At 40.3% G+C, this 15,555-nt stretch overlaps 1 protein-coding gene across 1 annotated transcript; it reads left to right on the top strand.

Moving 5' to 3' along the window:
* The first annotated feature begins 1,445 nt into the window (after positions 1-1,445).
* trpv4 (transient receptor potential cation channel, subfamily V, member 4) lies at positions 1,446-14,949 on the top strand. Its single transcript, XM_080894882.1, has 17 exons — positions 1,446-1,709; positions 2,954-3,034; positions 3,768-4,216; positions 4,790-4,965; positions 5,604-5,756; positions 6,239-6,379; positions 7,809-8,107; positions 8,196-8,375; positions 8,591-8,749; positions 9,404-9,496; positions 9,635-9,708; positions 10,072-10,237; positions 10,324-10,390; positions 10,601-10,905; positions 13,017-13,144; positions 13,238-13,359; positions 13,464-14,949. The coding sequence occupies exons 2-17, from the start codon at positions 3,026-3,028 to the stop codon at positions 13,562-13,564; spliced, it is 2,622 nt and encodes an 873-aa protein (XP_080751008.1). The 5' UTR covers positions 1,446-1,709; positions 2,954-3,025; the 3' UTR covers positions 13,565-14,949.
* The last annotated feature ends 606 nt before the right edge of the window (positions 14,950-15,555 follow it).

Raw genomic sequence — 15,555 nt, 5'->3', positions numbered from 1 at the left:
CTCCGCTCCATTGTGCGAGTTTGAAGAGTGGAATAGAGTGTCAGAATCTGACAAACTGCTGCTGTGTGAAGGTATGTTGTTTCAGCAGTGCATTCATGTGTTTTTGGCACAGAAAACCAGGTTAACAATTAACTTAACTTTCAATCTCTGCTTTGGTTTAGCATAAAATTAGATGCCTTCAAAATAAAATGAAAATTCCAGAATAGTGTGGTGCAAAAGAAAACAAGTGCAGTGATTTATTGAACTGTGTGCAAATATTCATGGAAATACAGCATATAAGGCAAAAAGCAGACTTTGCACAATTCTATCAAATTTACATTTTTCATCATTGACATGCTGAAAATTGAAGCTGTTGCCAATCAGATGCTTTCCAGATGGTTTTGCAGGGTGGATCAAAGTCTGACTGCACTTTTTTGCTTTCATAATTCATCAGTTTTGACAAGATTACAACATCCCGGCCTGAAACGCACCAAGTTTTTCTGTGTTTTACAGATGGGTGTAGACACTGTTGCACCTCTCTCCCCTGACCTCCTCTGTACATTCTGACAACGATGATTTGAACCAAAAATTTCACATTGAAATTCAGTACTCCATAAGTCCTACCCAGTCCAGTTCTTGTATGATTTGGCATACCTTAGCCTTTTTCTCTCTCTTTCCCTTCCATAAGAATGGTTTCTTGACAGCCACCCTTTCACTGAGACCACCTTGTTAATGCAAAAATACTATTTTGTGCCTGTCAAACTGTGTTATCTTGACATTTTCAATAGATTCAGCTGAGTAAATCAGCACAAATTATATGTTTTGTGACAGGCTGCTATTAACAAAGAGACTAAAGATAGAATTTAAAATAGTTTCTTTCCTAAGCTGTCAAACAAAACACTGGTTGATCCCTTGAGTTAGGTGTCTTTTTATGCATGGAAGGGTCATAGGTCAGTGTTAAGTGGCTTAACAAACAAAAAGCATACTGTACCTGTGAAAATGATATGGTGCAAGGACTGGACTCAAAAAGCATCCAATGTCCAAAGAATTTTTTTAAAAAGACTTTCAGAAAGCCTGGAGAACTATTGCTCAAAACTACTTTTAAAAAATGACATGAATTCTGGCTCCATTCTTTATATTTTTGCTCACTGTAACCAAAATATAAAGAATGACTCCTGACTTTTGCACAGTAATGTTGATATGACAGAATGAGAGGTACTGTAGACATAAAACAAACAAACAAGGAAACAGATAACGTCAGCTCGGAACTGTTGTTTATGGCGGTACAAGAAGAGGAGAAAATTCCTGGTGCACCATAGTGGCTTGTAATGGCATGTAAATTGTGCTCAGGTGTCTTTGTAATTCCAGGAAAAATCCGGAGACTTCAGTGAAGTCAGCCTCGAGCGGCATTGGAGTCAACACCTGGCGGCCACACGTGGTACTTCACCTCAAAACTTCCGTGTTGGCTCCTGCTTTGAGGCAAGGATGTGGTCACTTTGTCCCACCCAAAGTTTGTGAAAGCGGCCGTTGTTCTGTGAGACTTTAGGGCAACTGTTTTAGGTAATTCACTTTCATCTGGATGCCTGGAGTTGCATTAAAGCAGAAGATGCATTCAAGGAGCGCACAGTAGATCAGAGAAAACACGTCCAAACGTTCTATGGGATAAAGTTACGGAGCAGGCTGTAAACATTTCTAAGAAAATGAAAACTGGATTTACTGGTTAGAGGAAGGTAAGGAATATGCCATACTCTTTAACGGCTTCTTCTGCTAAAGAAATTAAAAAATATATATATTTTACTGTATCTGTGTTAGCTGAATAATTAATGAGAGTTGCGCACAAACTTTTTTTTTTATAATAATACCTTAGTATAGAAAAAGTGATATGAATTTGTATGTTCATTATTCTTCTTATTAGTTTTCATCATAATTTATTTTTAACGTCGTTTTTGTGCTTTTAAAAATATAAAAATATTTTCCCGTGTTCTTTTATTTTCTCACTTATGAATAAATATAAAAGAGATGTTTGTATTTTTTACGCTATTATCTTTCGAACTCTTAAAATGTATTTCAACTAACGACTTACTCAAAATCATAATTCTAATCTTGTTCTTTTGCTTGCTCTTCTTTCCTGCGCTCGTTTGGCACAGTCGTCACGCTCTGTGGCTCTGGATAATGTCACGTTAGCTCTGGCAAAGCAGGAAATCCCACATCCCTGAGGGGACCCTCAGTGTCACTCACACTGAGAAACTTTTAAAAATGAATTTCTACTTCTCGACCCCATTAATGGATGATATGAGCCTTGGATCAACTTGATGTTTTATGATCCCATCCTATCACTAAACCCTTAGTAAAGCAGTCTTTGCTCTTCGTGTTTCAGTCTTCTAATAATCAGGGGCAGCCTTTTGTTATGCCTGTCTTTTTACCATCAAATGCCCACTGAGGTGTAAAGGCATGATAATCCAGTGTGTCAAAAGGGGCTGTGAGTCATTTCTCCTGCTTCAGTGGGACCCCAGGTTTCTTGTTTGTATTGCTTCTTTTACAGCAGAGTTTGGCTTAGATTGGTTGGCTGTCTTGAGCAAATTCATAAAGACCTGTTTTTTTTTTTTTTTAAAGTCCATGCTGCACAAAGTGTGAGAGTATGCTGCAGCTGTACTGTGTGTGTGCATGTGTTTTGCATAGAGATACTATAATATACGCATCTGTAATAGGAAAACATTCAGAGCATTCATTTACTAAATGTCCCGTGTTAAACAGGAAGGTGGTGTGATTCTGCCTTCTAGAGAAAACACGCTCAACCGACCAATGGGAGTCAAGACTCGTACTGATGTTGGCATTGCTCCTTTTTTAAAGTTTTCCATACATTCCTCCTTTAAACACAGACACTCTTGTTGTATCACTAGGGACATACCGATGTTTCGTCTGTACTCTTGTGCCACTGTTTCACTTGATGCTTACTTTTCTTTGCTCTGCACAGCGCCCACATGCTTCAGCATCATTTCCAGTTTCCCCCCGAAGAGGAATTTGGCACATCATTGTGATAAAAGGGATGAATGAGGTACAGAGCACTCCTAAATGCATGATGTTAAATCTACTTTACGCTTTAAATGTGGATTTCAAGTGCCACTGTGGTAATTGCAGTCTTAATACATCTTCTCTTTAGTCAGAATAATGTGTTGCTGAGTGCAGTTTGCTCATCATATTGTCTAATGTTAAAAGCACTGCTGTGCAGCGTTAAATAAAACTGGCATATTACAGTTTAATTTAACCCTGCACAGCAAATGCCATATAAAGTATTTAATCTGGGTTTTTTTTTTTAATGTATTGATCAGTATCTTGGGATTTTTACCAACTTGTTTTTTAAAATTGCATGTCTAATACCATTTCATACAGACAGCATATAAATGGGAGTCACTGACGCCTTTCTAAGGCTTTTACCCTTCAGCAAGCAGCTTTGCGATGGTGACCACTGGAGACTGTGCTTGTGTCTTATATCCTCCTTCCTAATGTGACCTCAGAAAATGGTCAGGTCCACTATAATTAAATACAGCTCAGCTCTCTCTCTTGTAATAGTAAGCAAGAGCTTGAAATAAAATAATAGTAATAATGAAATGACCAAAGATCCTTATCAAATATTCTAGCTGGGACTTTCTTTATTAATATATTAGAAAAAGTTATTTTTCTACATAAATAAACAGATTTAATATTTATCTTTTTGTTTTAAACAAGACCTTTGTGACATTTAAAGAACCTGCTGCTTCCTCACAATATTTTTATCATTTGTATTCCAGGGGCGATCTGCTATCTTCAAAAGGCGGCACCTTGCCTTGCCCAAGGCCAACACCATCAGCTCTGAACCAACCAGAGACACTCTCTCGGTGGATTTGGGAGACAGTGAGGCTGCTCAGCCTGAGGGTGATGGAGCCTTCCCTTTATCTGAGCTCTCACACCTGTTCGAGAGCCAGGATGGATCCCCAGCAACTCAGGACTCGAGTCAGGAGTCAATTCTGGAGCCGGCCCAGCCGGGCCACCCCGCAGACAGCAGACAGTACCTACGGATGAAGTTCCACGGTGCTTTCAAGAAGGGCATATCCAACCCGATGGACCTCCTGGAATCCACCATATATGAGTCAAATGTGGTTCCTGCTCCCAAGAAAGCACCCATGGACTCACTCTTTGACTATGGCACCTACGGAAGCTCAAGCAACCAGAAGAGACGCAGAAAGAAGCTCCCAAGAGGGTGAGAGAAAAGATCTAAGCTGTTCTCAAACTGCAACATTTGTGTGCTTCCAGGAAACATGGAAAATGATTCAAATGATTCAAACATCTCGCCTTAGGCGTTTACCTTTCTGTCGTTAAAATATACTGGATTTTTATCCGTGGACAAAAGGGCTAGTTTGGAAAAGTTTTGTCATTAAAAACAAAATCCTCCCACATTGGCCACTCTGCAGACAGAGGTGTGCCACATGAAGTGGTGCAGTTTGAACACATAGAGACGCACTGTGTGTGAAGCACAGTCCCTAAAAGCCAACAGAGAGCATGTTGTTGTTTCCCCTGCAGCCGCTGAGGTAATATTAAGGCTGCTGTCTGTTCCTGGCTGCCCTACCTGCCCCATACGCACAGAGGTCTATTTATTGGAGCAGTGAAGGCTGTTTGATTGCTTATATAGTTTGTAAGTAAAAAAAAAATCTTAATGTTCTATCAGTGAAATATTAAAAATTCACTGGTTCACAGGGAGTTCCTGCTCTTGTTGGATCATCAGTTCAGTTGGAACATGTAACGCAACGTAAATCCTGTTTCTGTGTCATCTCAGTAAAACAGAGGCATCCTGTGACGAGAGCCAGAGCTCTGATCCTCCAAAAGTCGTGAAAGTATTCAACCGCTGGCTTCTCTTCGACTGTGTGTCACGTGGAGACCCCGCGGAACTCGAGGGCCTGTTGCAGTACCTGCAAAGTAACAACAAGAGGTTAACCGATGAGGAATTCAGAGGTACGTTTTAAGATGCAGTTGATTCATATTTGTTTCCTACTCTTTCTAATGTTTTTTGGGGTTTTTTAAGTTTTGTCAGCTCTGCGCTCAGCTTTGTCCTCCGGCTCCTTTGACCTTTTGCACTTCCTCGCCTCTCCCTGTCTCTATCTGGTTTTGACTCTGACAATATTAAGAGGAAAAGGTGGAATGACGTTAGAGTCTTTGTGTGACCCAGTGCAAAGCTTCCTGTGTGTGTCTGAGGAGCTTTATGTCAGGCAGCACAGAGAAATCACAGCAAACTGTGGCCTCTGTGAGAGAGTTTAAATAGTGCTTTATTTTTAGGCTCAGAATCTCATAATAGCTTGTTTAAAAGGGCTTGTTTGACCCCTGTCTTTAACAGCCTGTTACTGTAAATCCCAAATACTGATTTATTTCCCAAAACTTGGGCTAATTTATCGTGTACATGTTCTGGGGTGTACTACAGCACATCTGATAGGATTGGGGTAGCCTTGGATGCTGGAGGCCTAAAGGGGTATTGGAAGCTTTTGTATCACACTTAGATTAGATTAAATAAAGAAATAAAATCCCTTTCTAAACAAAATATGTCTGGATTAAAGTCTTTTCTTTTTCTTTCTGGTAAACTTTTTTCTTTCTACCAGAGCCATACACAGGTAAGACATGTCTGCCAAAAGCTTTGATGAACCTTTATGGCCGTCAGAACAACACCATCCCAGTGCTGGTGGACATAGCAGAGAAGAATGGGAGTCTCAGAGAGTTCATAAATACGCCCTTCAGGGACGTCTACTACAGAGGTATGAAAATAATCCCAAAACGACCACATGCAGTTGCAGAAAATGCATTTGTGCTTTAAATTAATGTGAATTTTGCGGTTAGTATATAGGGCTGCTGTCCCTTCTTCTTGCCCTGAGTTACAGCTGGCAGGGGAAAATGTGTTTATAGTTAATATGTTTGCAATGTCTTGGAAATGGTGAAGTAAACAACAACTGTTTACAGTCCAGACACCATTTGTTTGGCTTTCACTCCTTACACTGTTAGCTGTGAGACAGTAGCACCTTGTGACAAAAAATGAGTTGTTAGGTCACTCAGTGTAACCTCTGAGCTTTTACTCCTTTTTGCACTTTTGGGAAATATTGTAGAAGACAGTTACTAAAACTTTGAGCTCCTGAAAACCTGTCCACAAACCCAACCCTTACTCCACATTGATTTAATTAACACAAAGCAGTGGTATGACATAACGTAATATTTCTTCTGCTGGGTTCGGTGGCGTTCTCAGGCCAGACAGCGCTCCACATTGCCATCGAACGACGCTGTAAGCAGTATGTGAAGCTGCTGGTGGAAAAGGGAGCTGACGTTCATGCCCAGGCGAGGGGACGCTTCTTCCAGCCCAAAGACGAGGGTGGTTACTTCTACTTTGGTAAAGACCTTTGTAAGCACATAAAAACTTATGTGCTTCTGTTTTTCTACTTTTAGCGCACCTATTCCCAGTCCCAGTCAGCCACACATACAGAGTCCTGGAAATGCATATAATCTTTATATAATTGGGAGGTTTGTTTGAGGTTTGTATGACTTCACCGGTCACATTTTCAATTTCCACTCTCACTGCTTTGCTCATAAGCGGTTATTCAGCTTTTTTACAATGCAGAATTCACATCAGCGCAACGCAGGAGCTGCCAAGATCAAGTAGTTAACGCATGGAGTATTTTTCTGGCAAATAAACAGCTGTTTCCATGGAGAAATGAAGTGACATTTTGGCAGAGCCAATACACTCAGGGTACTGCTGTGGTCCAGCGGTGAGCTCCACCTTTACCTCTACCCAGATTTTTTTGACATATTGAGGAGCTTTCATTAGTCACGCTCTGAAAACACATGAAAAGACGAACCTTATGTCAGCTGTTCAAGGACTGCATCCAGTGAAAGGTGTCTGTGTCCTGCATTTGAGAAATGTAAACATCCTCTGCTGGTGCAAAGCACCTCATTGACCTGCTAACAGCAGTAGGGGAACTACATCAGAGCCGGTAAAGTAAACCCAACACTGCCCTCTGCTGGGTAATGTTCAGATTTTACTAAGGGACAGCATATAACAGGTTTGACATCAGCTGTGTGAAGTACCCAGAAAAAAATGTCTTTATATACATGTTATCATTTTTAATTGCAATCGAACAATATAAATGATGCACATTGTTTTTCTCCTAAAACGTCAAAAGACAAGTAGATTTGCTACATTATGGGCTCTATTTTTAATTTTATTTAAAAATTTTATTGTATTTTTTACCCAAACCAAATTTAAAAATTGTTTGTATGGTCACAATCGAGCATCACACTCCTTACTCATCAAACAGGGGATGATTTCTATTTGCACTTAGCATGGCTGTCATTCCCAAATCCCAGCGTGTCCGGGCACAGTGTGAGTAATTTGCTGCGGAGCTTTGCAGTGAGGTGTACAGGAACCTGGCAGGGCTGATGGCTAATGGGATTTAGACTCACGCTAACACTCTGCATGCACCCGTGCAAATCCATGAAGAGGAGCGTTTCTATGCGGGGTGACAAAGTAATCTGTCACCCATGGCAACGGCTCATTTTCAGCAGCTGCTTTTGGCACTCTGGCCCCATTGCGCCCCTCCCTCAAACAACTGCTAATTGTGCTGTTTTCATAGGGGGGATTTAAGTCAGATCTTTGATCCATGTTTTGTATGCTTTGCAGGGACATACAGACACCAGCTACAGTTCCTAATTAACCCTCCTGTTGGTTTGCTTATTTTTAATCTGAAATGCAGCTTTCCTAATAATCTCCTGTGATTTCAGAATTAAGTGAACACACACACACTCTCTGTCTGTTTGCCCAGGTGAGCTGCCTCTCTCTCTGGCTGCCTGCACGAACCAGCCTGACATAGTGCACTACCTGACGGAGAATCCACACAAGAAAGCTGACCTGCGACGCCAGGATTCACGTGGAAACACGGTGCTGCACGCGCTGGTGCACATTGCAGACAACACCAAGGACAACACGCGTTTCCTCACAAAGATGTACGACCTGCTGCTAATCAAGACTGCCAAGCTTTACCCAGACTGCAACCTGGAGACAGTGCCGAACAATGATGGCATGTCGCCTCTCATGATGGCTGCCAGATTGGGCAAGATAGGGGTAGATAAAATGTTTTAAGCATCATTTTCACTTATTATAGAAAGTCCAGATCAAAGATGCTTAGGCCACCTTGTTCATGTTCCTCCAGATTTTTCAACACATTATCCGACGTGAGATCAAAGACGAGGAAGTTCGTCATCTGTCCCGTAAGTTTAAGGACTGGGCCTATGGTCCAGTGTACTCCTCCCTCTATGATCTCTCTTCACTGGATACATGTGGCGAGGAGCCATCTGTGCTGGAAATCCTTGTCTACACCAGTCACAATGAGGTAAACAAAGACAGTATTTTCTTAGTTTTTTTCTTTCAAAACTTGAAATTAAGGTTTTTGAGCCCACCGTTTGATTATTAAAACATCTAAACTAAGCATAAAAAATACACGGGAAACCTGGCACATTGTATACATATACAAATATCAGGATTTATTTATGTTTTTATGTTTTCATCACATCTATTAGCATCATGTTTTTGGTCCTCTGTTGTCAGAACCGCCATGAGATGCTGGCAGTGGAGCCCATCAATGAGCTGTTGAGGGCCAAATGGAAAAGGTTTGCTGCTGTCACTTTTTACATCAGTGTGTTCTCCTACCTCATCACCATGATCATATTCACCCTGGTGGCTTATTACCAACCAACAGATGGAAAGGTAGGTGTGAAATGACTGAAAATGACTTTTCAAGACACCACTTGAATATTTTCATTTATCATTGCAGGGATTTAATTTTATGTTCTGTCTCATGTATAAAATACAATGCATCCTCTGCTATAGCAGCAATTTTATGTCCCATATTTGCTCAGTTCTACACTAACAGGAGTTCAGTGCTCTACATTATAAGAATATTTACTTTTTTGGGGGTGCGGGGGATCTGCTTCCCTGCCAAGAGGCAGATAAGGAGATTGATGGCATTCTCATATCTTTACAATAAATATTAAGCTACAGGCAGCTGACAGTTATCTTTGTTTAGCATAAGCAGGAGGGAAACAGTGAGCATACCTCTATCCAAACTTTGAAATGTGAAACTCCAGAGTAAAATGTGACAAATTGAAATCTTACGGGGGATTACATGCTAATACTAAACTAAGATAAAAGCTGCAGGCTTGGGGTTTATTCTGATAGATATAAGATTGATAGCAATCTTCTCATCCAACTCTCAGCGAGGAAGTGAAGCCACATAGGCCTCCAAAAAGATAAACTAATCCTTTAATTTTTGGTCATAGTCACTTTTTTCCTTATAAACATTCTGCATATGATGCTTTTCTTGTGTGTTTTGCTAAGATGTTCAGATGTTCTTCCTTCCAGCCTCCATACCCACGTACCACATCGTCTGACTACTGGCGGATGGCCGGGGAGATTGTTACACTGGCATCAGGAATCTTCTTCTTCCTCACAAATGTTAGTGTGTGCCCTCCGACCTCTTGTTATATTCTGACCATCGCTTGGTTGATGCTTTCTCCCAGTCTCTTTCAGCCTGTTCAGCAGTGTTGTTGTCACTGTGGAAATGTTTCTCTCACTTTTTTTTTCTTTTTGCAGATTAAGGACCTCTTCCTGAAAAAGTGCCCTGGGGTGAAGTCTTTATTTATTGATGGATCCTTTCAACTGCTGTAGTAAGTCTCCATCCTCTGTACTCACAGGCTCTGATCCTCACCTCCGCTATATCGTTTGCTGGCTTTTACCCGAGGCAAATTTCGCATCCTTTTAATTGAGTCATCTAATTAATTTGTCAGCCTCCTCGCTGGCATGTTTTATATTTTAAATCTTTAATTCACCCCATGATCCAAACACAGAGCAGAGGATGTCGAGCATCCTCTCTGAACTGTGTTGATTTAGATCATTAGCCGTGATGTATACATTCTGTTAAAATGCCAAATGCCAGCAGTCGTATCTTCCTGCCATCATCCCTACTTCAGTATTACACAATTCACCAGTGATACTGGTTTACTGACAAAGTTATTCTCTGTCCTCTCTAGCTTCATCTACTCTGTATTGATCATAGTCACAGCTGCTCTCTACCTGTCTGGAATTAAGGCCTACGTCTCTGTCATGGTGTTTGCACTCGCCCTGGGCTGGATGAACACACTTTACTTCACCAGGGGCCTGAAGCTCACGGGCACCTACAGCATCATGATACAAAAGGTTAGACTGTGAAAATGGACAGCTAATTAAAAAAATGCAAGACATCCAAAGGCTTGTGTGTGTCTTAACATTTGTTTTCTTCTTAGATTCTTATCAAGGACCTTTTCAGGTTTCTGCTGGTGTATGTGCTCTTCATGATCGGTTTTGCATCAGGTAAGCTACCGGGACAACAGCACCTTGAAAAAAATTATACAATCGTCACACTTTTAGTAACTGCTTTCAATCCTTATGATAATCACACATTCTGCTGGCTGTAGCATCATATTTATAATAATCAGACTGGTAGAACTTGCCTCTCAGGTTAATGTTCATGTAAGTGCTCACAGACTCTTAGCCAACCTGCCTTTTGTTTCCATCCCACAGCCTTGGTATCTCTGCTGACAGTGTGCCCAGTGTGTAACGGTAGTTGCCCAACCGACCAAACAACCTACCCTGCATGCAGGGACAATAACACTTTCAGCACTTTCCTTCTGGACCTCTTCAAGCTCACCATTGGGATGGGAGACCTGGACATGATCTACAGTGCACAGGATCCAGTCGTCTTTCTCATCCTGTTAGTTACTTACATCATTCTCACCTTCGTGCTGCTACTCAACATGTTGATCGCTTTGATGGGAGAGACAGTGGGTCAGGTCTCCAAGGAGAGCAAAAAAATCTGGAAGCTTCAGGTGAGTCAGTTGTTTGTGGAAGCCGACGAAAAACGAGGCTCATTTAAACATATAATTTAAATGGAAAAGAAATGAAAGCCTTATAACTGCCAGCAGGGGGCGACGCTTCTGCTAGCATAAACGAGTTTGATTACATAGAAGCCAATGAGAAAATAAACTTCCTGCACTCTGGATTTTTGACTTTCCTAACACATTTGTGGTCTCAGTGTCTACTGACAAGTTTTATTTTAAAGAGCATGATGATTATTTAAAATTATAGAACCATAACTTACTGTAATACAAAGCACCTCTGTCTGTGTCTTTCTTCTTTTTATTTTGTCTGCCCGCTCCTCCTACATGATCAACCAGACTTGAGCACAGGTGCATCTTAGGCCCCTGAAGGTTCTTATCTAACTCAGCTATTAGCACAGCATCATGTTGCCCAGTATCTGCCTAGCAACAGACTAAAATGCTTTCATTTCCCCCGTTTTTTTTTTATTTCTTTCTGTTTGGACTACTGTAGCTCACTTTATGTGGGGGTCAGTCAGTCGTTGCTCTCACGTCTGCAGCTGGTTCAAAATCCCGCAGCACAACTCATAACAGGAACTTGTAAAAGAGAACACGTAACAAAGTACTGAGATCCAGGAGGAAGCTCAGAGCCTTTTCTATTGTTGCTCCTAAATTATGGAAAAACTTGCCCTTGCACATTAGAGCGGCCCCTTCACTGTCCACTTTTAAAACATGTCTTAAAACCCATTTTTATTCTTTGGCTTTTGACCGTAGTGAGACTTAGTTGTTTTTTTTTTTTTTGTTTTTTTTTTAAATTAAACCGTTTATTAACTAACTAGTTAATTATTTTACCTTTTTTCTTCTTTAATTTGGCTTTTATTTTTATCTAATGTAATTGTATTATTTAGTAATTTAGTACAGCACTTTGTGTCAGCTGTGGTTGTTTTTAAAGTGCTTTATAAATAAAGATGATGATGATGATAAAATAACCTGTTTTAGCATTTAGGCACCTTATATGACCATTGTATCATTTTTCATTTCACCAAACTAATGTCATATTTAAATCCAGAAAATGGTGTATATTATTACACCATCACTTTACTTGGCAACCACCTAGCAACAAGCTCACACCTGTTTTTTTGGCTTTAATGTACCTACAACACTTGATGAAAGCACTGAATCGTATTAAATTCACACAGTAACGTCTCATTCATATCCAGAGAAGTTGAATTATACATGCATAACAACCACCTAACAACGGCCTAAAATGACCCATGTTTAGTGTATGAACACCTGCCACCCGTATTTGGTTACTTTCCTCGTTGTGATTAAACATATCAGTATGCCAACAGCACAAACGGATAAAACGACACGGTAGCATGGGCATACACTGGTGGAGTCAAATAGATGACAGAGTTCAGAATATGACTATGTTGTGATTAAGAGGGCTGCAGCATCCCTCAAACGTGTCAGTGAGATCAGGCTGCAGTTCATCCTGTGGAAATCTTCAGTTTGTGAAGCATATAGTTGCCAAAGATTTATTCTCTAGACATAATGATAATAACATGTACAAATTTTTTATGGCAAACTATCAAGAACTTCTTGATATTTATTTATACATAAAACAGGGACAATAGATATTAACATTGCTTTAAACAAAAATGCAGCTGATGCAGGAGTTCGCTAGTTTGCAGACCTTGTCCCTGGTTAGACACAATATGTCAATACAAATATAACTCAAAAAGCAGCAAATAATAATAATATTGATAATAATAACAGACAGCATCTACTACAAGTAAATCCAGCATTTAAGAACAATTAACAGTGATAGAAGACCCATTTCTGGGATCCCAAATGTACTTTTTTTAGGCTATAATTTTACCTTTACTTTAAAACTTATGAGATCAGTTCATGTTGTTATTTTTGGTGGCAAAGTGCTCCAAATCTGTGAGTATTTAACTGTAAACGAGCACTGACAAAATGTTGTGTTATATTTCCCTAATTTACAACCACCAGTAATTAAGCTGCCCTTGTGGTTACAGCTTTACTGCTGAATTTCAAAATCTGCTTTGTTATGATAGTTTCTGTTTACTTCAAATATTTTTCATAATTTGTACTCCCAGTGGGCAACGACTATCTTGGACATCGAGCGCTCGTTCCCGGTCTGTCTTCGCAAGTCTTTTCGAGTTGGAGAGATGGTGACGGTGGGGAAGAACTATGATGGCACACCTGATCGGCGCTGGTGTTTCAGGTGATCTGTCTGATTCGTAATCTGTGCCACTCAACAGCGCCGGCGCTACAACTAAGAAATCTCATTGCTAATGGGGTCCTTTTATGTAATCAGGGTGGACGAGGTTAACTGGTGTCACTGGAATCAGAACCTGGCGATAATTAACGAGGATCCGGGAAAGAGTGATACCATCCAAGCCAACGGGTTGCAGCAGGGCGTTAGAGCTTTGAGGAGAGGTGAGAGATTCTCGTTGCATTCTCGTGGTTAAATAAAAAGACAGATACAATGTACACTCATCTGGACCACACATTCATTTAATCTTCCTTGTTATCGGCCTTAGATCGCTGGTCCACAGTGGTCCCGCGGGCGGTGGAGTTGAGCAAAGGCTCTCAGTCTCATGATCTCGCGGTGGAGATGGAGCCGCTGTCACCCAGGCACTGATTCCCGCAGATGATGAGTGCTGTCCTTGTGATGAGGAGACAGCAGAAAGCCATCAGCATCAGTGAAATCACTCTGCAGGGAACGATTTGGCCAATAAGTGTACTAATTTGCACGCGTCTCCTGTGCCTTTTGTTCAGAAAAGCTGTCGCGAATATAAAAGCAGCACACTCTGTGTAACAGGACAGACGACATGCAGAGACACTGGATAAAGAATTGCCGAGTTAAAGACATTAAATGCTGTTAGAAACTAACCCTGAGACCAAAAAAGGATAACAAAAAATGTGTTTTGTAAGCAGGGAGCTGTAATTTGTTTTGTCACATAAGAATGGAAAATCTCAAAAAAATGTACTGTACCTCCACTTTTCAGACATCAGTGTCAGAATACTCAGGGATATAAGAAAGCGAGAATATTTCAGCATTTACAGTGCCGTATACTTTCGAAAACACAATCGTAGCAGGCTAGCAGAAGCATAATTACAATATTATTGCATTTTTTGTGATAGTAATAAAACTTTGCACCTATATTTACAATAAGAGATACTTCTTTATGAAAACATATCAATAAATATTTATAGACTTATAGAATAGAACTTTTTCACTTTTAATTTTCTTACTGTGTTTTGCAAAGTCCTCCCCCGTGTGTTCTTAATTACGCTCCACATGCTGATTTAAATGTTCATTTTCTAAAGTGTAGGGGAGCAGTGTCTGCAAAGAGGACACATCTATTATAGAAAGTCTATTTCTTTCCATTTTTATATGATATTAATTAAATAGTTTCCAAACTTTGACAATCTCAGGCTAGGAATTCCAGCTTAGGCAGACACAGCCGTCATTTGGACTGAAACACTATTTACATTATTACACGTATACAGAGACATTATTCTGAACATGGTGGGCATGATGAGCAGGTTATAGTTGTCAAGCAAGTATGCAAATGGAAGACAATAGCCTTCCGTGTTCTTTTGCAGCTGGGGTATTTGCATAATCAACTCTCAGTCCCTCCATTATGTACTTCCCCTTATTTGCTGCAGTGTTTTCATTGCAATTGGCTCCTTGCCCTATATAGCTTGTTTTTAAAAACACTGCTTGTTTGTGTTACTGCATTACACAACAGCTGATGGGCTGTACATTTCATTTTCACTTATTCATTACTGTTAAAAGTCACATTATGTTTACATTTCCAATCTATGACTGTTCATTTTTATACTGTTTGTACGTTGCTGCACAGAACAGTAAACACTGACTGTGTTTTATATGTTGTTTGTCTTTTGGGTGCTTTTTCTACAGAAAATACTCTCCAGTTAGGTTTTGAATTATTAAAAATCCATGTTGCTATTTTACTCCCAAAGGTAAATAAAACCTGACATTAGACCACAGTGAGTGAGACGACGGTCTAATGTGGTTTAATCCATCTGAGGAAATGCTGAAAGGATTCCTTTTCTTCTGTGCCAATAATTGCTATCAGTTTATGACTTCTGTTGTTTAGTTTGCATTTAATAATAGTCCCCAGCCACTTTATTAGTTACACCTTGCCAGTACCTGATTGGACCTCTTATGTCTTCAGAACTGCCTTAATTTTTAATGCGCAGTTTCAACAAGGTAATCTTCAGAGATTTTGGTCCATGTTGATATGATAGCATCACACAGCTGCTGCAGATTTGCCAGCCGCACATCCATGATGCAAATCTCCCAAAGGTTCTCTATTAGATTGAGATCTGGTGACTGTGGAGGCAGTCAGTAGCATAGTGAGCTCATTTTAATCCTCAAGAAACCAGTTTGAAATGATTTGAACTTCATGACATGGTGCGTTATCTCGCCGGAAGCAACCATTAGAAGATGGGTACACTTTGGTCATAGAGGGATACAGATGGTCAGCAACAATACCAAGGTAAATTGTGAGGTTTGAACAATGATAAGGAGTTCAAAGCATGCCAAGAATATATCCCCACCCCATTACATCACCAGCATCAGCATGAACCATTGATACAAGG

The sequence above is a fragment of the Rhamphochromis sp. 'chilingali' genome (genome assembly GCF_963969265.1).
Source record: "Rhamphochromis sp. 'chilingali' genome assembly, chromosome: 10".
Taxonomy (NCBI): Eukaryota; Metazoa; Chordata; class Actinopteri; order Cichliformes; family Cichlidae; genus Rhamphochromis; species Rhamphochromis sp. 'chilingali'.
The sequence above is the reverse complement of the archived record's forward strand: the minus strand, read 5'-3'. Positions and strand labels throughout refer to the sequence as shown.